Genomic DNA, 17,118 nt, shown 5'->3' on the forward strand with positions numbered 1-17,118 from the left:
TTGCAACCTTGGAGTGTCAGACCCTTGGAATGCTGAAACCTTAAAATATTAAAACTTTGAAATGTTGCAACCTTGGACTGTCAGACCCTTGGAATGTTGAAAGCTTAAAATATTAAAACTATGAAATGTTGCAACCTTGGAGTGTCAGACCCCTGAAATGTTGAAACCTTGAAATGTCAGAACCCTGAATTATAAAACCTTGAAGTATTAAAACCTGGACCTCCAAACCTCACACCCCTGCTTTAAACTCAAATACCTCCAACCTTAAATATCTCAAAAACATGAATCCACAAAACTCTAAACCTCCCAAAATTTCAAAGCTCAGCTCAAACTACCTTAAAACTCAAAAACCTTGAAACGTGAAGAACAAAAACCAGTAAAATCGCAACTACAAAAGCCCGAAACCTTGAAAGCTTGAAGCTCAGAACTAATTCAGACCTGTTCCGAGTTGTATCTCACTGCTCCCACGTTCCCAGCTCTTGTTTACTATTTGTTTTCTGAACAAATAGTGCACCTAGTACCTCCGTGAGCCTGCATCAACAACATTCGCAGCCTTCTTCGTTGACCTTCTCGTCATTATTGTCCTCGTTGACGACTCGTTCTCGTCTCAGGCGTCGTTAGACGTTCAAGAAGACTGGACACAATAAATCCTCATTCCCGGCCGGCCTACTTTCAATTAAACTCTGCCTAATTGCCGGCGACGAGTGGTTTCGTGTTTCAAGCTTGAAAGGTTCGCGCTGAAGATTGTTCCATGGGATCCTTGTTTCTGGACGCCATCGGGTGAACGCTGGCGGAATTATGTAAAATGGTCAATTGTTGCTAATTCACGGAGTTTATATAAACTTCGTCGACGTTGCCTGTAAGACTGCTAGTGCTCGTATCGTGTGTTTGCTAAGTGCTCTCGACGTATCCTCGCAGCTTCGAGGTTCGATTACTCATTTACTTTTTTATCTCTTGTTATATTTTCACTGGTGACGCACTTTAGGTCTCGTCGATTTTACTGCAATTTTTTAGTTGCAATTTGGACGCAATTTTTAAGGTGCAATTTGGACCCAATTTTTTATTTGCAATTTTGACGCAATTTTTATTCGCAATTTTACTACAATTTTGTATATGGTATTTGGACGCAATTTGGACGCAATTCTTTATTCGCAATTTGGACGCAATTTGGACGCAATTTTTATTCGTAATTTGGGCGCAATTTTTATTCGCAATCTTACTACAATTTTTTATTTGGTATTTGGGCGCAATTTGGAAGCAATATTTTATTCACAATTTGGGTACAATTTTTCATTCGCAATTTGGACGTAATTTTTAATACGCGAATTCAAGTTTAATTTTATAATAGTCGATTGCGTAATAAATTGACGTATTTCAATTTTCTTTGTAATACTGTAGCTGTGATTCTGACGCACCTGATGTCTAATGACGCACCATAGTGTAAATAAGGGATAGTGGCAAGAAGGTTCATTTACGAACAAGGTTTTTATTTAACGAATACACAGGTATTTTTTACCTATTTACCGGCTATTAATTATTTATTCATTATAAATAACCTATAGTTATAAAGATAACCTACAACCTAACCAAGTATCACAGAGTGCAAAATACACAGAGTGCATTCTATAACCTTTTCCACCATTTTGCAATTTTAATAATTTCTGTTTTAAATATTTTTACCATATTTCTTGGATCTACAATATAATCTGATACTTCGTTTTGGATCTACTATATCATCTGATATTACAAGTTTGTTAAAAATTATTTATAAATGAAATCTAAATAATATTTTGACCTTACAATAGTACTCTTTATTAATGAATAGATAGAACATAACCTCTAAATTCTCCAGAGAAGTTTCTGACACTTAATAAAGCTAATATATAACACTTAAAAAAATAGTGACTCTGGTATTTTATTAGACAAACAATTTCTTTTTTTAATATTTTTAATGAGAATACAAAGATTGAAGATGGACTGACTTTTGTGATAGAGAATACCCTTGTGTACATATGGGGTGTTTAAGTTGTTAAACGTTTATATTATTTTTTTACTGTTAATTGTGTTTATATATATTGTTAGAGTTATTGTGTTTATACTTGTTGCTATAGTTATTGTTTTTATATTTACTGTTATAGTTATTTTGTTCATATTCGTTGTTACAGCTAGTGGATTTATTTTTGAGGTTATGTTACTGTGTTTATATTTTTTGCTACATTTATTGTCTTTATATTTGCTATTATAGTCATTAAATTTATATTCGTTGTTATAGTTATTGCATTTATATTTGTTGTCATAGTTTCTGTGTTTATATTTATTGTTACAGCTAAAAACATTATATTTGAGGTTATGTTACTGTATTTGTATTTCTTGCTACATTTATTGTCTTTATATTTGCTGTCATAGTCATTGAATTTATATTCGTTGCTATAGTTATTGCATTTATATTTGTTGTTACAGTTTCTGTGTTTATATTTATTGTTACAGCTAAAAACATTATATTTGAGGTTATGGTTACTGTATTTGTATTTCTTGCTACATTTATTGTCTTTATATTTGCTGTTATAGTTATTAAATTTATATTCGTTCTTATAGTTATTGCATTTATATTTGTTGTTACAGTTTCTGTGTTTATATTTATTGTTACAGCTAAAAACATTATGTTTGAGGTTATGTTTACTGTATTTATATTTCTTGCTCCTTTTATTGTTTTTATCTTTGTTGTCATAGTTTCTATGTTTATATTTGTTGTTACAGTTATTTTGTTTACATTTATTGTTACAATTATTATGTCTATAGTTGCTGTTATAATTACAATGCTCATATTTATTGTTAGAGCTACTGGTTTTATATAAATCATTATAGATAACATAATTAACTGTTCAACTTAAAATGTTCTATTAACCTAACCTCAAAATTAAGACTCATTTTTAATGTACATACAAAACAAGTAAAAAAATAATTCTCAAATAAATTTCACACTTCCTCCACATCTCAAAATGCATAAAAAAAGAAGCTAAAGCTCGCCATTGTCGAAAATTATTTCGCGTCGTCTACGTAAAACCGCACATTTAGAAGGGTTTAATGGCGTCCAGAAAGAAAACTTCAGACACTGTTCCCGTTTCTATTATTCGTATAATGCGGCAAAGAGACAAAAAAACGAATATATCGATATCTGGGTTTATCGCATGCGAGAAAGCTCTGGATTCAATGGAAACTCGAACGGAGATGCTGAAAAACTTGCGTTATTTCGCTGCCAGGGAAATATGGAGCTCGTAATTCAAACCTTTAAACAAATCGTTCTCTTCCTTCTTCTTCTCTTTTCATTTTTTTGCTCTATCATTATTTCTCTACCGTTCTATACACACAAGGAGATCGATACCAGAGGAACGAGTATCCTGTTGCTCAAAGTTGAATGGAAATGCTGAAAAACTTGCGTGCTTCTCGATGCCGAAAGAAAAAAAAAAATTTCCATACTTCAAACTTTTAACCAAATCGTTTCTCCTCTCTTTTTTTTCTGTCCTCGAATTTTCGAATCCCGGAAAGCGAATCTGCCGGGTAATAAAAGTTGGATAAAACCGACAGAAACGTTCGTAAATTTTCCATAAAGAAGAGAAAACATGGAATTGGTAATTCGAATCGCTAGTGCAATTTATTCTTTTTTTTTTCACTCGGTTTTCCGAAACACGCGGGAATCGATATTCCGCTCGCTCGGATCGAACGAAAATGTGCAAAATTTATCTAACCTTCTCTGTCAACAGAGAAATACGAGAGATATTTTAGGTTTGCTGTTTATTGTCCTTTATTTTGCATATTCGATGCTAGGAAAATGCACCTTCGGCTCGCTGTATTTTCGTATTACAATTCTGATTCATTGCACCTTTTTGTTTGTACAGCGCGTACTATTTTTCAGCGGGAAATTTGAATATTCGAATTTTCTTACAAATATCGGAGGGCTTTCTCTGAAAATAGTGTCCCATCACCGCGATTTTTTATGATTATATAAATTTTACTGAATCGACGTCATGTTATTTTTCATTTATTTAATTTATATTTTTGTTCTCGGGTTACCATTCATTTTTTTTATTTTTGCCCTTTATTTGTTTTCTCTTCGTTCATTTATTTATTTTCTCTTCATTTACGTGTTTTCGTCTTTTATTTATTTATTTTTGTTCTTTATTTTATTTCTTGTCATTTATTTATTTTTGGCGTTTATTTATTCATTCTTCATGTACTGACTTTTGTTCTTTATTTAGTAATTATTTATTTAATATTGCTCTTTATTTATTTACTCTTCGTTTGTTTGTTTTTGTCATTTATTGTAGTTTGTTTTCATTTATTTATTTGTTTTTCATGTACTGGCTTTTGTTCTTTATTTATTAATTATTTATTTAATATCGTCCTTCATTTATTTACTGTTCGTTTATTTATTTTCTCTTCACTTGTTTACTTTTGTCGTTTATTTATTTTTGACATTTATTTATTTATTTATTCTTCATGTACTGACTTTTGTTCTTTATTTATTAATTATTTATTTACTATTGCTCTTCATTTATTTATTTTCTCCTCATTCATTTATTCTTGCCATTTATTTATTTTAGACATTTATTTATTTACCCTTCATGTATCAACTTTTCCTTTTCATTCAATAATTATTTTTACTTAAAATGAATTTTATTTAAACATTAATTATGTTTATTTAATTTTATCTTTTATTTATTTTGTCTTCGTTTATTTATTTTTGACGTTCATTTATTTATTCTTCATATATTTATTTGTCCTCTTTCTTCATATATTTATGTTCTTATTTATTTATTATTTATTCAGTCACTTTTATTCTTTATTCATTAATAATTTGTTTACTAAATATTGTCCTTAATTTATTTACTCGTCTACTTATTTTCACCCTTCATTTATTCCCCGTCAATTTTTCCTCTCTATTTTTCTTTCACTATTCCCCTTGATTATCAATTTAAACGGAAGTTTGCACTACGTCGGGGTGGGATTTTTCATAAGTTATAATTTGCCGGAGCATTTTCAAAAGAAACATCGTCACTCGTGCGTTCAGTATCGTCCCGTAACAAAAAACGGGAGGATCAAAGGCACAAGCGAGGGAAAAACAAGAAGAAATCCAATAAGTTTAAACGAGTCCGTGGCTCGTCGATGAGAAGGAAATTCTATTTCTTCACGGTGGTCAAGAAAATATCGAGTCGAATCAGCGTCCCGATGGGGCAAATTGATTTTCGTGTTCACCCTCGACGAGGGTGAGGAACATCGAGAAAGAAGAGATAGAGCAACGCAGGTTACTTGAGCTCATCGTTATTCGAAAAAAGCCTCCGCCCTCTAAGATAAATCGCATAATTTATGAAAGCAGCTTCCGGTATAATCCTCCGCAGTGTCTGCAGCCGTGATTTGCTTCTGTTTCCATCGGAAACCCATTCGAACTGCGCGAGTTTTTCGCTTGGAAGTAATTGTGCTGCTCGCAAATCAACGTACACGCGCGTTTCGAAAAGAAAAATTACGATGGAAACAAAGGGAATTCGATTGTTCTTCGATCTGCGGTCGGGGAATCGTCTTTTTGATCCAACTCAGGTTCTATGGGGAGTAAAGTCTTTTTAATTGTAATGTGGCAGATTTCACCCCTGGCTGGAACTCGAAATTCTTAGATTAAAAGCATTTGGTTGTTGCAACATTTAAAATTGTCAAATTTAGACTTTTCTAAATTTAAGTCAAGGTCTTACAGATTTAAAATTGTTTCCTCAAAAATAATTTTCAAAATCTTGAACTTAAAACATTCCAAACTCATATGAAATGTTCCAATCAAATTTTATAATTTGAAGACAAGGTGATAGAACTTCAAAAACTTTGTCATCTTAAAATTTAAAAAAGACTCAAAAACTTCAAAGTCCAGAACTTCTGAAGTCAGATAACCTCAAAGTTCTAACATCATAAAGTTTCTACAACCTCAAATCTTAAGTTTTCAAAATCTCCAGAATAACGAAAGAGTTAAAGACATTTTTTTTTTGTTGAAATTGCAAAATCCTCAAAACTCCAGATCCTTAAAGGTCTAAATACTCTAACACCCAAACCTTAAAGTCTTAAAATACCAAAATCCCTAATTCCCAAAGACACATAATCTCAAAATTTCAAAGACCCAAAATTCTAGATTCCTAAAATCCCCAGAAGTCCTCAAAACCTCAAACTCTCCATAAATCCAAATCTTCAAAGTCCCAAACCTTCAAAAACTCAAACCTTAAACCCCTAAAATCCCAAAATCCCCAATTTACAAAGACACATAACCTAAAAATTCCAATAACTCAAAATTCTCAATTCCCAAAAACCCCAGAAGTCCTCAAAACCTCAAACTCTCCATAAATCCAAATTCTCAAATTCCCAAACCTTCAAAAACTCAAATCTTGAACCCCCAAAATCCCAAAATCCCTAATTCACAAAGATCCATAACCTAAAAATTCCAATGTCCCAAAATTCTAAGTTCCAAAATCCCCAGAAATCCTCTAAACCTCAAAATCCCTAAAAATCCAAATCCTCAAACTCCCAAACCTTCAAAAACTCAAACCTTGAACCCCTAAAATCCCAAAAACTCAAATTTCCAAAGACCCATAACCTAAAAATTCCAACGTCCCAAAATTCTGAATTCCAAAACCCTCAGAAATCCTCAAAACCTTAAAATCCCTAAAAATCCAAATCCTCAAACTTCCAAACCTTCAAAAACCCAAATCTTAAAGCCTTAACTCCCCCAAATCCCCAATTCCCAAAGACACATAACCTCAAAAAATTCCAACATACCCCCAAAACATTTCCATTTCACTAATTTTATTCGTTCATAAATGTCCACGTTATTTTAGTACATCTAACAAAACGGAAAGTTAATCTCCATCTGCAATTCAGTAATTAATTAATAATCAGATTGGTCGATTCTACTCGGAGGATTCAAAGAGTCTTCCGCGTCACGCGATCGTCAACCAAATCGCAAGCACATGAATTAGAAATGAGCTCAGCTTTGTGGATGTTGTTTGCTGAACTTCATACAGAATAACGGAAGAGTTGAAGACATTTTTTTTGGTGAAATTACAATCTCGGCAAATGTCGGCAGTTATGTGTTTTCCTTTGTGTTCGCTATGTTACGACGGAGTGTAAGTAAAATTTGCTGATGTTATAATAATAATATAAATTATGCGAGTTGTAATGATGGCATGAATAATAATATAAATTATGCAGGTTGTAATAATGATGTAAATAATAATATAAATTATGCAGGTTGTAATAATGAGGTAAATAATAATATAAATTATGCAAGTTATAAAGATGACTCAAATAATAATATAAATTATAGAAGTTGTAATAATGACACAAATAATAATATCAATTATACAGGTTATCATAATACACATAGTAATGAATACATAATATTATTATTATAATTTTGCAGTTTAATGTGTACACTTTCATGCAAATTCATTGGTGTACAGTCTTGATGAAAGTATCTTCATGTAACTGGATAGTGTAATTCAACCTGAAGAGTATAATATAAATTAAAATTATTAAAAGTATAATCTTGATTAAGAATAAAAACAAGCTTGAAAGGTATAACCTCCACAGTATAATTCAGCTTGAACAATATAATATAAATTAAAATTATTAAAAGTATAATCCAGATAAAAAATATAAACTTGAGAAGTATAGTCTTCAGAATATAATGCACCTTGAACAGTATAATATAAATTAAAGTTATAAAAAGCATAATCTAGAAAGAAAGTAAAAACAAGCTTGAAATAATCCATAATATAATCCAGTTTGGAAAGCATAATATAAATTAAAATTATAAAAAGTATAATCTGAATTAAAAACGTTTATGTCTGAAGGGTTGAAAGGTATAATCTTCATAATATAATCCAGCTTGAAAAGCATTCAGCAAATTAAAATGACAAAAAGTCTAGATTAAAATATAATCAAGCTTGAAAAGTACAATCTAGATTAAAAAGTAATCCTGTAATATTGATAAGAATCTGTCAAATGCAATTTTGATAAAAGAACCTGTGACTTAAAGTAAGTAATCTTCTAACGCAACACTGAACTCCCTCGACGCGCCGCCATTTTGTCTACAGACTCTCACGTGACATAACCTATTCTTCCTCAAAAAAGCCTTTTCATCTCCCAACTATCACATTTGATCCTCCTCATCGAATTAACCCTATCTAAACCTAAAAAGAATCCATCTAAAATCTATCTAAACCTACATAAAATTGCACCGTGTCTCCACAAAAGTCGCATTAAACTCAAAAACACAATTTGATCGCTCGAAATGGCGCGTAAAACTTCGACACAAAGAGCCGTAAACCGTTGAATGCGACTCGATATTGTTTATCAGTTTTCTACGATGCCCGATTCAATTACATCGCGATTGATCCCGATTGACCCGATCGTCTAAATCTCCCCAACGGATATAAGCTATTCCCTTAATGTCGACGCTTGCATCGCGATGAACTGTGTCGCCTCTATAACGTGACATATAAAGGGGAATTATTATTGTTCGAGGATAATCGATTTCTCGACCGTCCGTAAAACAGGATCGTCAAGGATTAATACCTGATATTTCATCGGGCGAACGGTCCTCGCGAGAAATCGATCTCTAGTGCACGGTGATTTGTATATCGTCGTGAATTCTGGTGATTAATCGGCGATTGATGTACGATGGACACGTTTTACGCTTTTGTTCTGATGGTGTAGGACTGTTTATGCGTTTTGGTAGTTTAGGTGACCATAGTTTGTGTACTTTGAATGTTTCAAAGATGTCCCTAAATTTCTAGAGTTGTATAATCCTGAAACTCTTCATCCTTTAAATTTCTAGACACATAAACCTCAACATGAACCTGTATATCCCCAGCTACCCCCATTTCAGGGATCTACACCAGTTGTGAGACACCCTGTACATTTCTTGAATCCTGTACATTCAGAATCATGTCAGCTGATTTGGATTCACATGACCCTTCATTTCAGGGTCTCACACTAATAGTGAGACACCCTGTACTCCTTGAATCCTAAGATCTCTAAATTCCTGAAACTAAATTTTTATATCTCTGAAGTCCCATATCCCTACACTCACAAGTACCCAACTTTGAAACTAAAAAAATTCCCCAATTTATTATATTTTTAACTAGAACACCCAGTTTTGTAATTTTCTATGCAAACTTTCTATTTACTTGCAATTTTAGAGGTTTGGGACTTTGAAGTCTTGGAACTTTGAGAGTGTGAAACTTTGGAAACTTGGAACCTTGGAATATTGAAACCTTGAAGTGTTAGAACTTTGAAATGTTGAGACTTTGGAGTGTTAGAACTTTAAAATGTTGAAACTTTGGAGTGTTAGAACTTTGAGATATTGAAACCTTGAAGTGTTAGAACTTTGAAATGTTGAAGCTTTGGAATGTTAGAACTTTGAGATGTTGTAACCTTGAAGTGTTAGAACTTTGAGATGTTGCAACCTTGAAGTGTTAGAACTTTGATATGTTGAAACCTTGAAGTGTTAAAACTTTGATATGTTGAAACCTTGAAGTGTTAAAACTTTGAGATGTTGAAACCTTGAAGTGTTAGAACTTTGATATGTTGAAACCTTGAAGTGTTAGAACTTTGAAATGTTGAAGCTTTGGAATGTTAGAACTTTGAGATGTTGTAACCTTGAAGTGTTAGAACTTTGAGATGTTGCAACCTTGAAGTGTTAGAACTTTGATATGTTGAAACCTTGAAGTGTTAAAACTTTGATATGTTGAAACCTTGAAGTGTTAAAACTTTGAGATGTTGAAACCTTGAAGTGTTAGAACTTTGAGATGTTGAAAGCTTGAAGTGTTAGAACTTTGAAATGTTGAAGCTTTGGAATGTTAGAACTTTGAGATGTTGTAACCTTGAAGTGTTAGAACTTTGAGATGTTGAAGCCTGGAAATGTTAGAACTTTAAAATGTTGAAACCTTGAAGTGTTAAAATTTTGAAATGTTAGATTTTTTAAAAGGTTGAAACCTTGAAGTGTTAGAACTTTGAGATGGTGAAACCTTGAAGTGTTAGAGCTTTGAGATGTTGAAACCTTGAAGTGTTAAAACTTTGAAATGTTGAAACCTTGAAGTGTTAGAACTTTGAAGTGTTAGAACCTTGAAATGTTGAAACCTGAAAATAATAAAACTTTGAGATATTGAAACCTTGGAGTGTCAGAACTTTGAAATGTTAGAAGTTTGAAATGTTGAATCCTTGGAATGTTAAAACTTTGAAATGTTGAAACTTTGAAGTGTTAGAACCTTGAAATGTTGAAACCTTGAAATGTTTAAACCTTGGAGTGTCTGAACCTTAAAATGTTAAAACTTTGAAATACTGATACCTTGAAGTGTCAGAACCTTGAAATGTCGAAACCTTAAAATATCAAAACTACAACAGTTAAATGTGCAAGTTAACTATGCAACCATACAAGTTCGTAAATGCAACCTTTATAGTCACCAACCCCATAATAATTAATTCCCCATCCTCAATTCCCCTTTACTTAATTTTCCCCATATTACCTAAATTAATTTGTCAACTCCTCCATTAACGTCATAACTAAAATATGTCTACCATCTCCAATTGCACAAAGCACCATTTAAACACTCCAAACGCGAAAATATCAAGTTTCGTGTCACCATACGTTTACGCAACCCCATATAAAACTGTACGTAACAGAAGTCAATATTTTCGCAAGCAATCAACGACGTCGCAGTCATCGTCCAATATAGATCCTGGCCCCAGTACAGTCATCCGTCATCGTCGTTCGAATTAAGGTACCCTCCCGTATGCAATCTACATCTGCCTCGACGAAACGTGCCGCTCGAAACAACATCGAGAAACAATCAAAATTTTTGCGGTGTCATATCGGTGACAACTGTATGAAATGATCGACACCCACTGAGAGGAGAGAGAGCGATTTTTTTTTCTCTACCGAAGATACAGCGCTAGCGTAATCAAAATGGTAAAATTGCCTATATCCGACCATGAATACAACGTTATGCAAGATGGATGCATTTTTATTGCACGATTCGCATGCATGGCAATTTGATGCTCTTCATATTTTATGCTTTTCATATTTCCAATAGGTTGATTGGTACAGAAATAAATGAAATATGATGGACTCTCGTTATATTGCCACTTTCGTTGGTTATGTGCATTGTGTGAAATTAGTGAAATTCGATATAGTAGACTCTTGTTATATCAATGATGTAATCTTCGTACGTCATATTACGGTGGACTCTCGTTATATTGCCACTTTCATTGTTTATGTTTTATTGGTTATGTACATCACGTGAAGTTAATGAAGTTCGATATAATAATATACCATTGTTACATCAATGTTGAAATCTTCGTACGTCATATTACAGTGGACTTTCGTTATATTGCCACTTTCATTGTTTATGTTTTATGGGTTATGTTCATTGCGTGAACTTAGTGAAGTTCGATATAATAATAGACCATTGTTACATCAATGTTGAAATCTTCGTACGTCATATTACGGGTGACTCTCATTATATTGCCACTTTCATTGTTTATGTTTTATTAGTAATGTACATTACGTGAAGCTAGTGAATTTTGATAAAATGATAGACCATTGCTACATCAATATTGTAGTCTTCGTACGTCATATTACGGTGGACTCTTGTTATATTGCCACTTTCATTGTTTATGTTTTACTAGTCACGTGCATTGTGTGAAGTTATTGAAATTCGATATACTACACCCTCGTTACATCAATATTATAATTTGCGTACGTCAGATTACTGAAATTGTTGCATGAAGCTTCTCTATATTGCCACTCGAATTCCACGCTAATGAATCTAACCTTAATATCAAAGGAGAATTACCGCAAAATTCAAGAATTTTACAAAAAGAGAAAGTTAAAACGATGTAGTTGAGCGACGCATCCAAGATGTGGGAGTTTCAGCTTTAATGTTATATGATCCCATTAAACTGAATAACTCCTCTATCGCTCCCGCTTTGCGCATGCAATTTGCCTTACAAATATTGTCTCTATAAACGATTAAACAGATTGCAGGGCTGCTGACTGAGGAACATCTTTGAACTAAAACTCCCAGCAATTAATGCTATTTTTCTTGGATAAATAGGTTAGGAAATAGGTCGATCATTTCGCAAGCCAAGCTATATTGCTGCATAACCTACAAATTTATTTATTTAACCAAAACATTCATCACTGCAAAATAATTTATAAACATAATTCCTTTAGTTTCTATATAAATATATATATTTATAACCTTAATATATTATATATAATTTATAACCTTAAATCAAATAATTAAAACTCATGTTTAACCTTAACAATTTATTTTAATAATCCTATATTATTACCATGTGAATTATGCCATTATGTACTAAAATAAAGGCATGCCTTAAAATTAAAATATTCAAAAAATCATTTTTTTTAATTAAAATCAAAATGTATTTATTGAAATGTCCATCAACTTTTGTTAAAAATTTCTTTAACCTTATGTGGCTTCGTTGCACTTGTTACTAACAGTCGATAAAATAGAATGAATATAATAATTACTGATTAATGTATTGTTAACAGGGAATGTTCTCCGCGATTCAAAAGCAACAAATATGTCTGCTGTTCTTCGTCCAAGTCGTCCTAATTGTGCTAATGGGAGTGTTGATGACATACGGCCCGGAGGCGAATGTTAATTTACGAAAAAATCTCACAGGTCAGTGTGCATGCGAAACGACGACGCCCCTGAATTATGGGACGACATGGATTATCAGTGGACGGCAGTGCAACTTTTGTTATCGTTAAATATTCCTCGTCCGATGTGACGTCACTTTGGAATTATATCGTGTACGGTGGACGATAATTTTTTAGAATTTACATCGGACTGAAACGCGTCACCGATCCCCTGTCGTCCTTGTTATTCGCGCGAATTTATGCAAAATTCTTCCTTCTTTTTGCCCCGTTTTTAATTGTCTTTTTTCCTATCGGAAAGTACCAAATGAATTATGCAATTTTCTCGATTAAATTCCTCGACAATGGCTGCAATAATCGAAAGGTAAAGTTGATTGAAATCAAAAATTAATTTGTTGGAGTTATTATTGTTACTGTGAAAGTGTTTGTTTAAAATTATTTTAACAGGCTGCCAGTTACTATAAATCCTAAAAATCGATTTAACAAGATTAACAAAAATTTGATAACTATTTTATGCATACAACAAAATTATTTTAATAAACTTTCAGTTGCAATAAGTCTTAAAAATCAATCGATCAAAATTAGAAAAAAAATTTCAAGTTTGTTAACTATTTTATGCAAGCGAACGAAGCGTCTCCAATTAGCGTGAAAAAAGAAATACAAAAAATTAATTAATTGTCACTAATTATTCGCCCGGAGACGTCTGTTATTTACAAACAAATTGTATCATTATTCAGGAAACGAATATCGAGGAAACAAGCAATTATCCCAGTTCCATGTTTCTCCCTTTACTCCTTCCATCCTGGTCACGAATAAAATTGCAGTCTTACGTCCCGATAAAAAAAGAAAAAAAAAAGGGAAGGATCCGCTTACGTTCTACTTTGGAGTCCCAGTTGTGCTCGCAGTCGAGGGATTCCTTTCGATCTTTCTCCTGTTGGAACAAAAGCTCGAGGCATCGGGAGACCAGTATGCTTTCATTTCCGAGTCAAAGGAGAATGTAACGAGAAAAGAAAAGGTGTATCCAATGTCCTAGGACGAATTCGGAAAATTTCCCGAGCGTCACGCGTCCCTGCTTCTTCCTTTAATGGAATAATTAAACTTTCAGATAACAATGGCCAGGACGTCAAGAAACCGGAATCGTTGCAAATTTATCCGAGTGAGTATTATTTAAATCGAGTTAAATTTCGTATTTATATTCCTCCTGCAAGAAACCCTTCGTTAAACGTCGAAAAGATTCTAAAAACTTAATATTACTTCTGACAATTTGAGAAGTTAATTAAACTCCCGATAATTATGAACGTAATAAATGCATGTCTACAATTGCATGACGTGTAATGCAGTATAGTTTTAATTAATATTTCAGAAGGGATTGTAATGCGAAATTGAATATTCGTTCTCTGATTTTGTAGCGGAACATGTATTGAATTATTGACAATTAAAACAGAGAATGTTTTAGTTTTAAATTTCACCCTCTTTCTCTCTGTATTACTGTTTATTGGACGTTCGATTTTAATGCATAAATAACAATAGCTACGTTAATTAATGCCTTGGAATACTGGAATGGAAGTAGGACAAAATGGCGGAACGTGACCTTACTCTTTCAGAGACGTTTACATTGTCCTCTACAATTTTCTTTTCCTCTTCTTTTCTTATTTTATTACTTCACGTCATTCTTCAGTTATCTATACAGGGTGTCTCACAATTAGTGGTCCCTCAAATGGGGAGTAGCTGACGCGATTCTGAATAAGATTTCCCTTTGCAGAAATGGGGTCGCAAGCTTCGTTTTTGAATTATTAAGGAAAAACACAGACCAATCAGAGCGCGAGGATTACGCATGCGCAGACGCGAGACAGCTTCGAGCTAGCGGCTGAGCGCGTAGTACTTACCACGCGTTGTATTTACCACGCACTGTATTTACCACGCGTTCTTTACCACGTACTGCACTTACCACGCGTTGTATTTACCACGTGCTGCACTTACCACGCGTTGCTTACCACGTGCTGCACCTACCAAGCGTTATATTTACCACGCGTTGTATTTACCACGCATTGTATTTACCACGCGTTCTTTACCACGCATTGTATTTACCACGCGTTGTATTTACCACGCATTGAATTTACCACACGTTGCTTAGCACGTGCTGCACCTACCACGCGTTGTATTGACCACGCATTATATTTACCACGCGTTGTATTTACCACGCTTTGAATTTATCACGCGTTGCTTACCACGTGCTGCACCTACCACGCATAGTACTTGCCGCGCCTTGTATTTACCACGCGTTACATTCACCACGCATTGATTTCTTACGCGTTGCACTCACCAAGCGTTGAATATACTATACGTTGCATTTACCACTGCTAGTTCGAAGCTGTCATTCTCGCGTCTGCGCATGCGTACTCTTCGTGCTCTGATGGTCCCTGTATTTCCTTAATAATTCAAAAACGAAGCTTCAAATTCCATTTTTGCAAAGGGAATTCTTATTCAGAATCACGTCAACTATCCCCCTGTTCAGGAACCTAAACTAGTTGTGAAACACCCTGTATAAAACACACTGTTACTTTTGAAAAATCATTAATACTTAATTTTGTATAAACCGTACTCTGAAACTTTCACTATAACTACATCCACACATAAATATCTAAATACTTGAACTAAAAAATACATAAATATACAAAAATGTAAATACTTAAACTAGAAAAATAAATATCTGAATACGTAAACTACAAAAATAAATGAATACGTAAATATCTGAATATGTAAACTAGAAAAATAAATAAATAAATATCCGAATACTTAAAGCAAACAGTACATAACGTAAAAGAAAACACAGAAGAAAAATAAGAAGAAAAATGTAAAACAACAAGGGTACGGTATCATAAAATAACAGAACGCGATCGTAGACGTCGTTTAGTTTGAAACTACGTCCCAAAATGTAAGCATAGCCGAGAATTAACAACCCCGACGCGTTTCCTCGCCAGTATTATCCAACGAAGAACACCGTCGACGAACTTTCCGGATATGAGAGTTCCTTCGTTCGCGACCCCCGCACCTGAAACGCGTAAAACGCAAATTTACGCGTTACCAGCGACGCTTAGCAGCTGGATCACGTGGCACGCGTGATGGTTAAGCTAATAACCGGAAACTGGGAGCCACTTCCTGCTAAGAACGCGTCCCAAAAGAGTTCTTTATGCGGAAGTAAGTCGAAATAGTTCGCTCGACAATTTTAACGTGTCGTAAGGGTGACAACTTAGGGTGATGACTTGGAAATCGTAAACGCTACCTCTTCTTCCTGAATTTCACTTGTTCTATATTTTCAAGCCTTATTTATTTTATAGCTTGCTAAGTGGATAGAGTAAAAACCTTTACTTGTACGTTTATGGATTTTCAACTCGATGAAATATTGAAATTTAGACTTGATGAGGTATGTCTTCAGATGATGATGTTAGACATGAAAATTTAGAACTCCAACCCTTTATAGTCTTCTCTCTTGATAAATATCTAGTTTCAACACAAAATGCACTTCAACAAGCCTTATGTAAATTAATTTACCACCAATCATTTTAATTAAATTACAAAATTGCTCCTGAAAATTTAGAACCAACCCTCAGAACCTCTTGCAACCCCCTCTGTCGATACATCCCCGGTTTTCAACATAAAACCTCAAACAAACCTTATACAAATAACTGTACCACCATCCAGCTTAATTAAATTACAAAACTACCTAAAAATTGTTGCTTTCCACCCCCATAACCTTTCATACCCCTCCCTGACGACCTACCCTGATTCCCAACATAAAACCTCAAAGAAACCTCATAAAAATGAATATAACTTGAGTAAAAGAATATCGAATTTACTTTGCATATCAAAGTCCTATCACAAAAAGAGAAGAATTAATCCGAAATCTAAATTCATCTGCACGGTCTGAGAAGTTAAAGCGTGTAGAAGTTAAAGCAATCGGTAGCCGGTGTCGTGACCCTCGCTTTTTAAAGTAGACAGCACTGATCTTTATCGAGTATTCAAAAGACCTCCCACTCGTGCTCGACGTTGCTTCTGGATGCAAAAGTCGATCCTCTCGTCACTGTGTGGATCGAGTATCGTGCGAGTTACAGGATCGAATTGCCAATAAACAGCGACGACCAAAGAAGCCTCGGTTACTAAACTTTCTTTGAGGGCCAGAAGTGGCTGTTAAACTGATTCCACGTGCGTTAACCTCACAGGTAGATCTCACGATGACTTTCTTCTTTATTTGCCGCGATTTAAAAGCTTGATCGATTTACACTGTATCGGGAAACTGCGTGTTCATGTCCGAGACGGAATAAATGTTCGTTTAAAATTTAAAAGGCTCTTTGATCTTGCCGTGTTAAAATGGTTGAAATTTTATTTCTGGATGGCGTGTG

At 33.9% G+C, this 17,118-nt stretch overlaps 1 protein-coding gene across 2 annotated transcripts in view; it reads left to right on the forward strand.

Moving 5' to 3' along the window:
• The first annotated feature begins 765 nt into the window (after window positions 1-765).
• Rh50 (Rhesus blood group-associated glycoprotein Rh50) overlaps window positions 766-17,118 on the forward strand; it is a 39,614-nt gene continuing 23,261 nt past the window's right edge. For both annotated transcript variants that reach the window (XM_076539454.1, XM_076539455.1), the window contains exons 1-4: window positions 766-925; window positions 10,736-11,002; window positions 12,611-12,743; window positions 13,824-13,874. In XM_076539454.1, coding sequence (XP_076395569.1) covers window positions 11,000-11,002; window positions 12,611-12,743; window positions 13,824-13,874 — 187 coding nt within the window. In that variant the 5' untranslated portion in view covers window positions 766-925; window positions 10,736-10,999. The remainder of the gene's footprint in view (window positions 926-10,735; window positions 11,003-12,610; window positions 12,744-13,823; window positions 13,875-17,118) is intronic.

Source organism: Megachile rotundata, chromosome 14 (assembly GCF_050947335.1).
Source record: "Megachile rotundata isolate GNS110a chromosome 14, iyMegRotu1, whole genome shotgun sequence".
NCBI classification, from domain to species: Eukaryota; Metazoa; Arthropoda; class Insecta; order Hymenoptera; family Megachilidae; genus Megachile; species Megachile rotundata.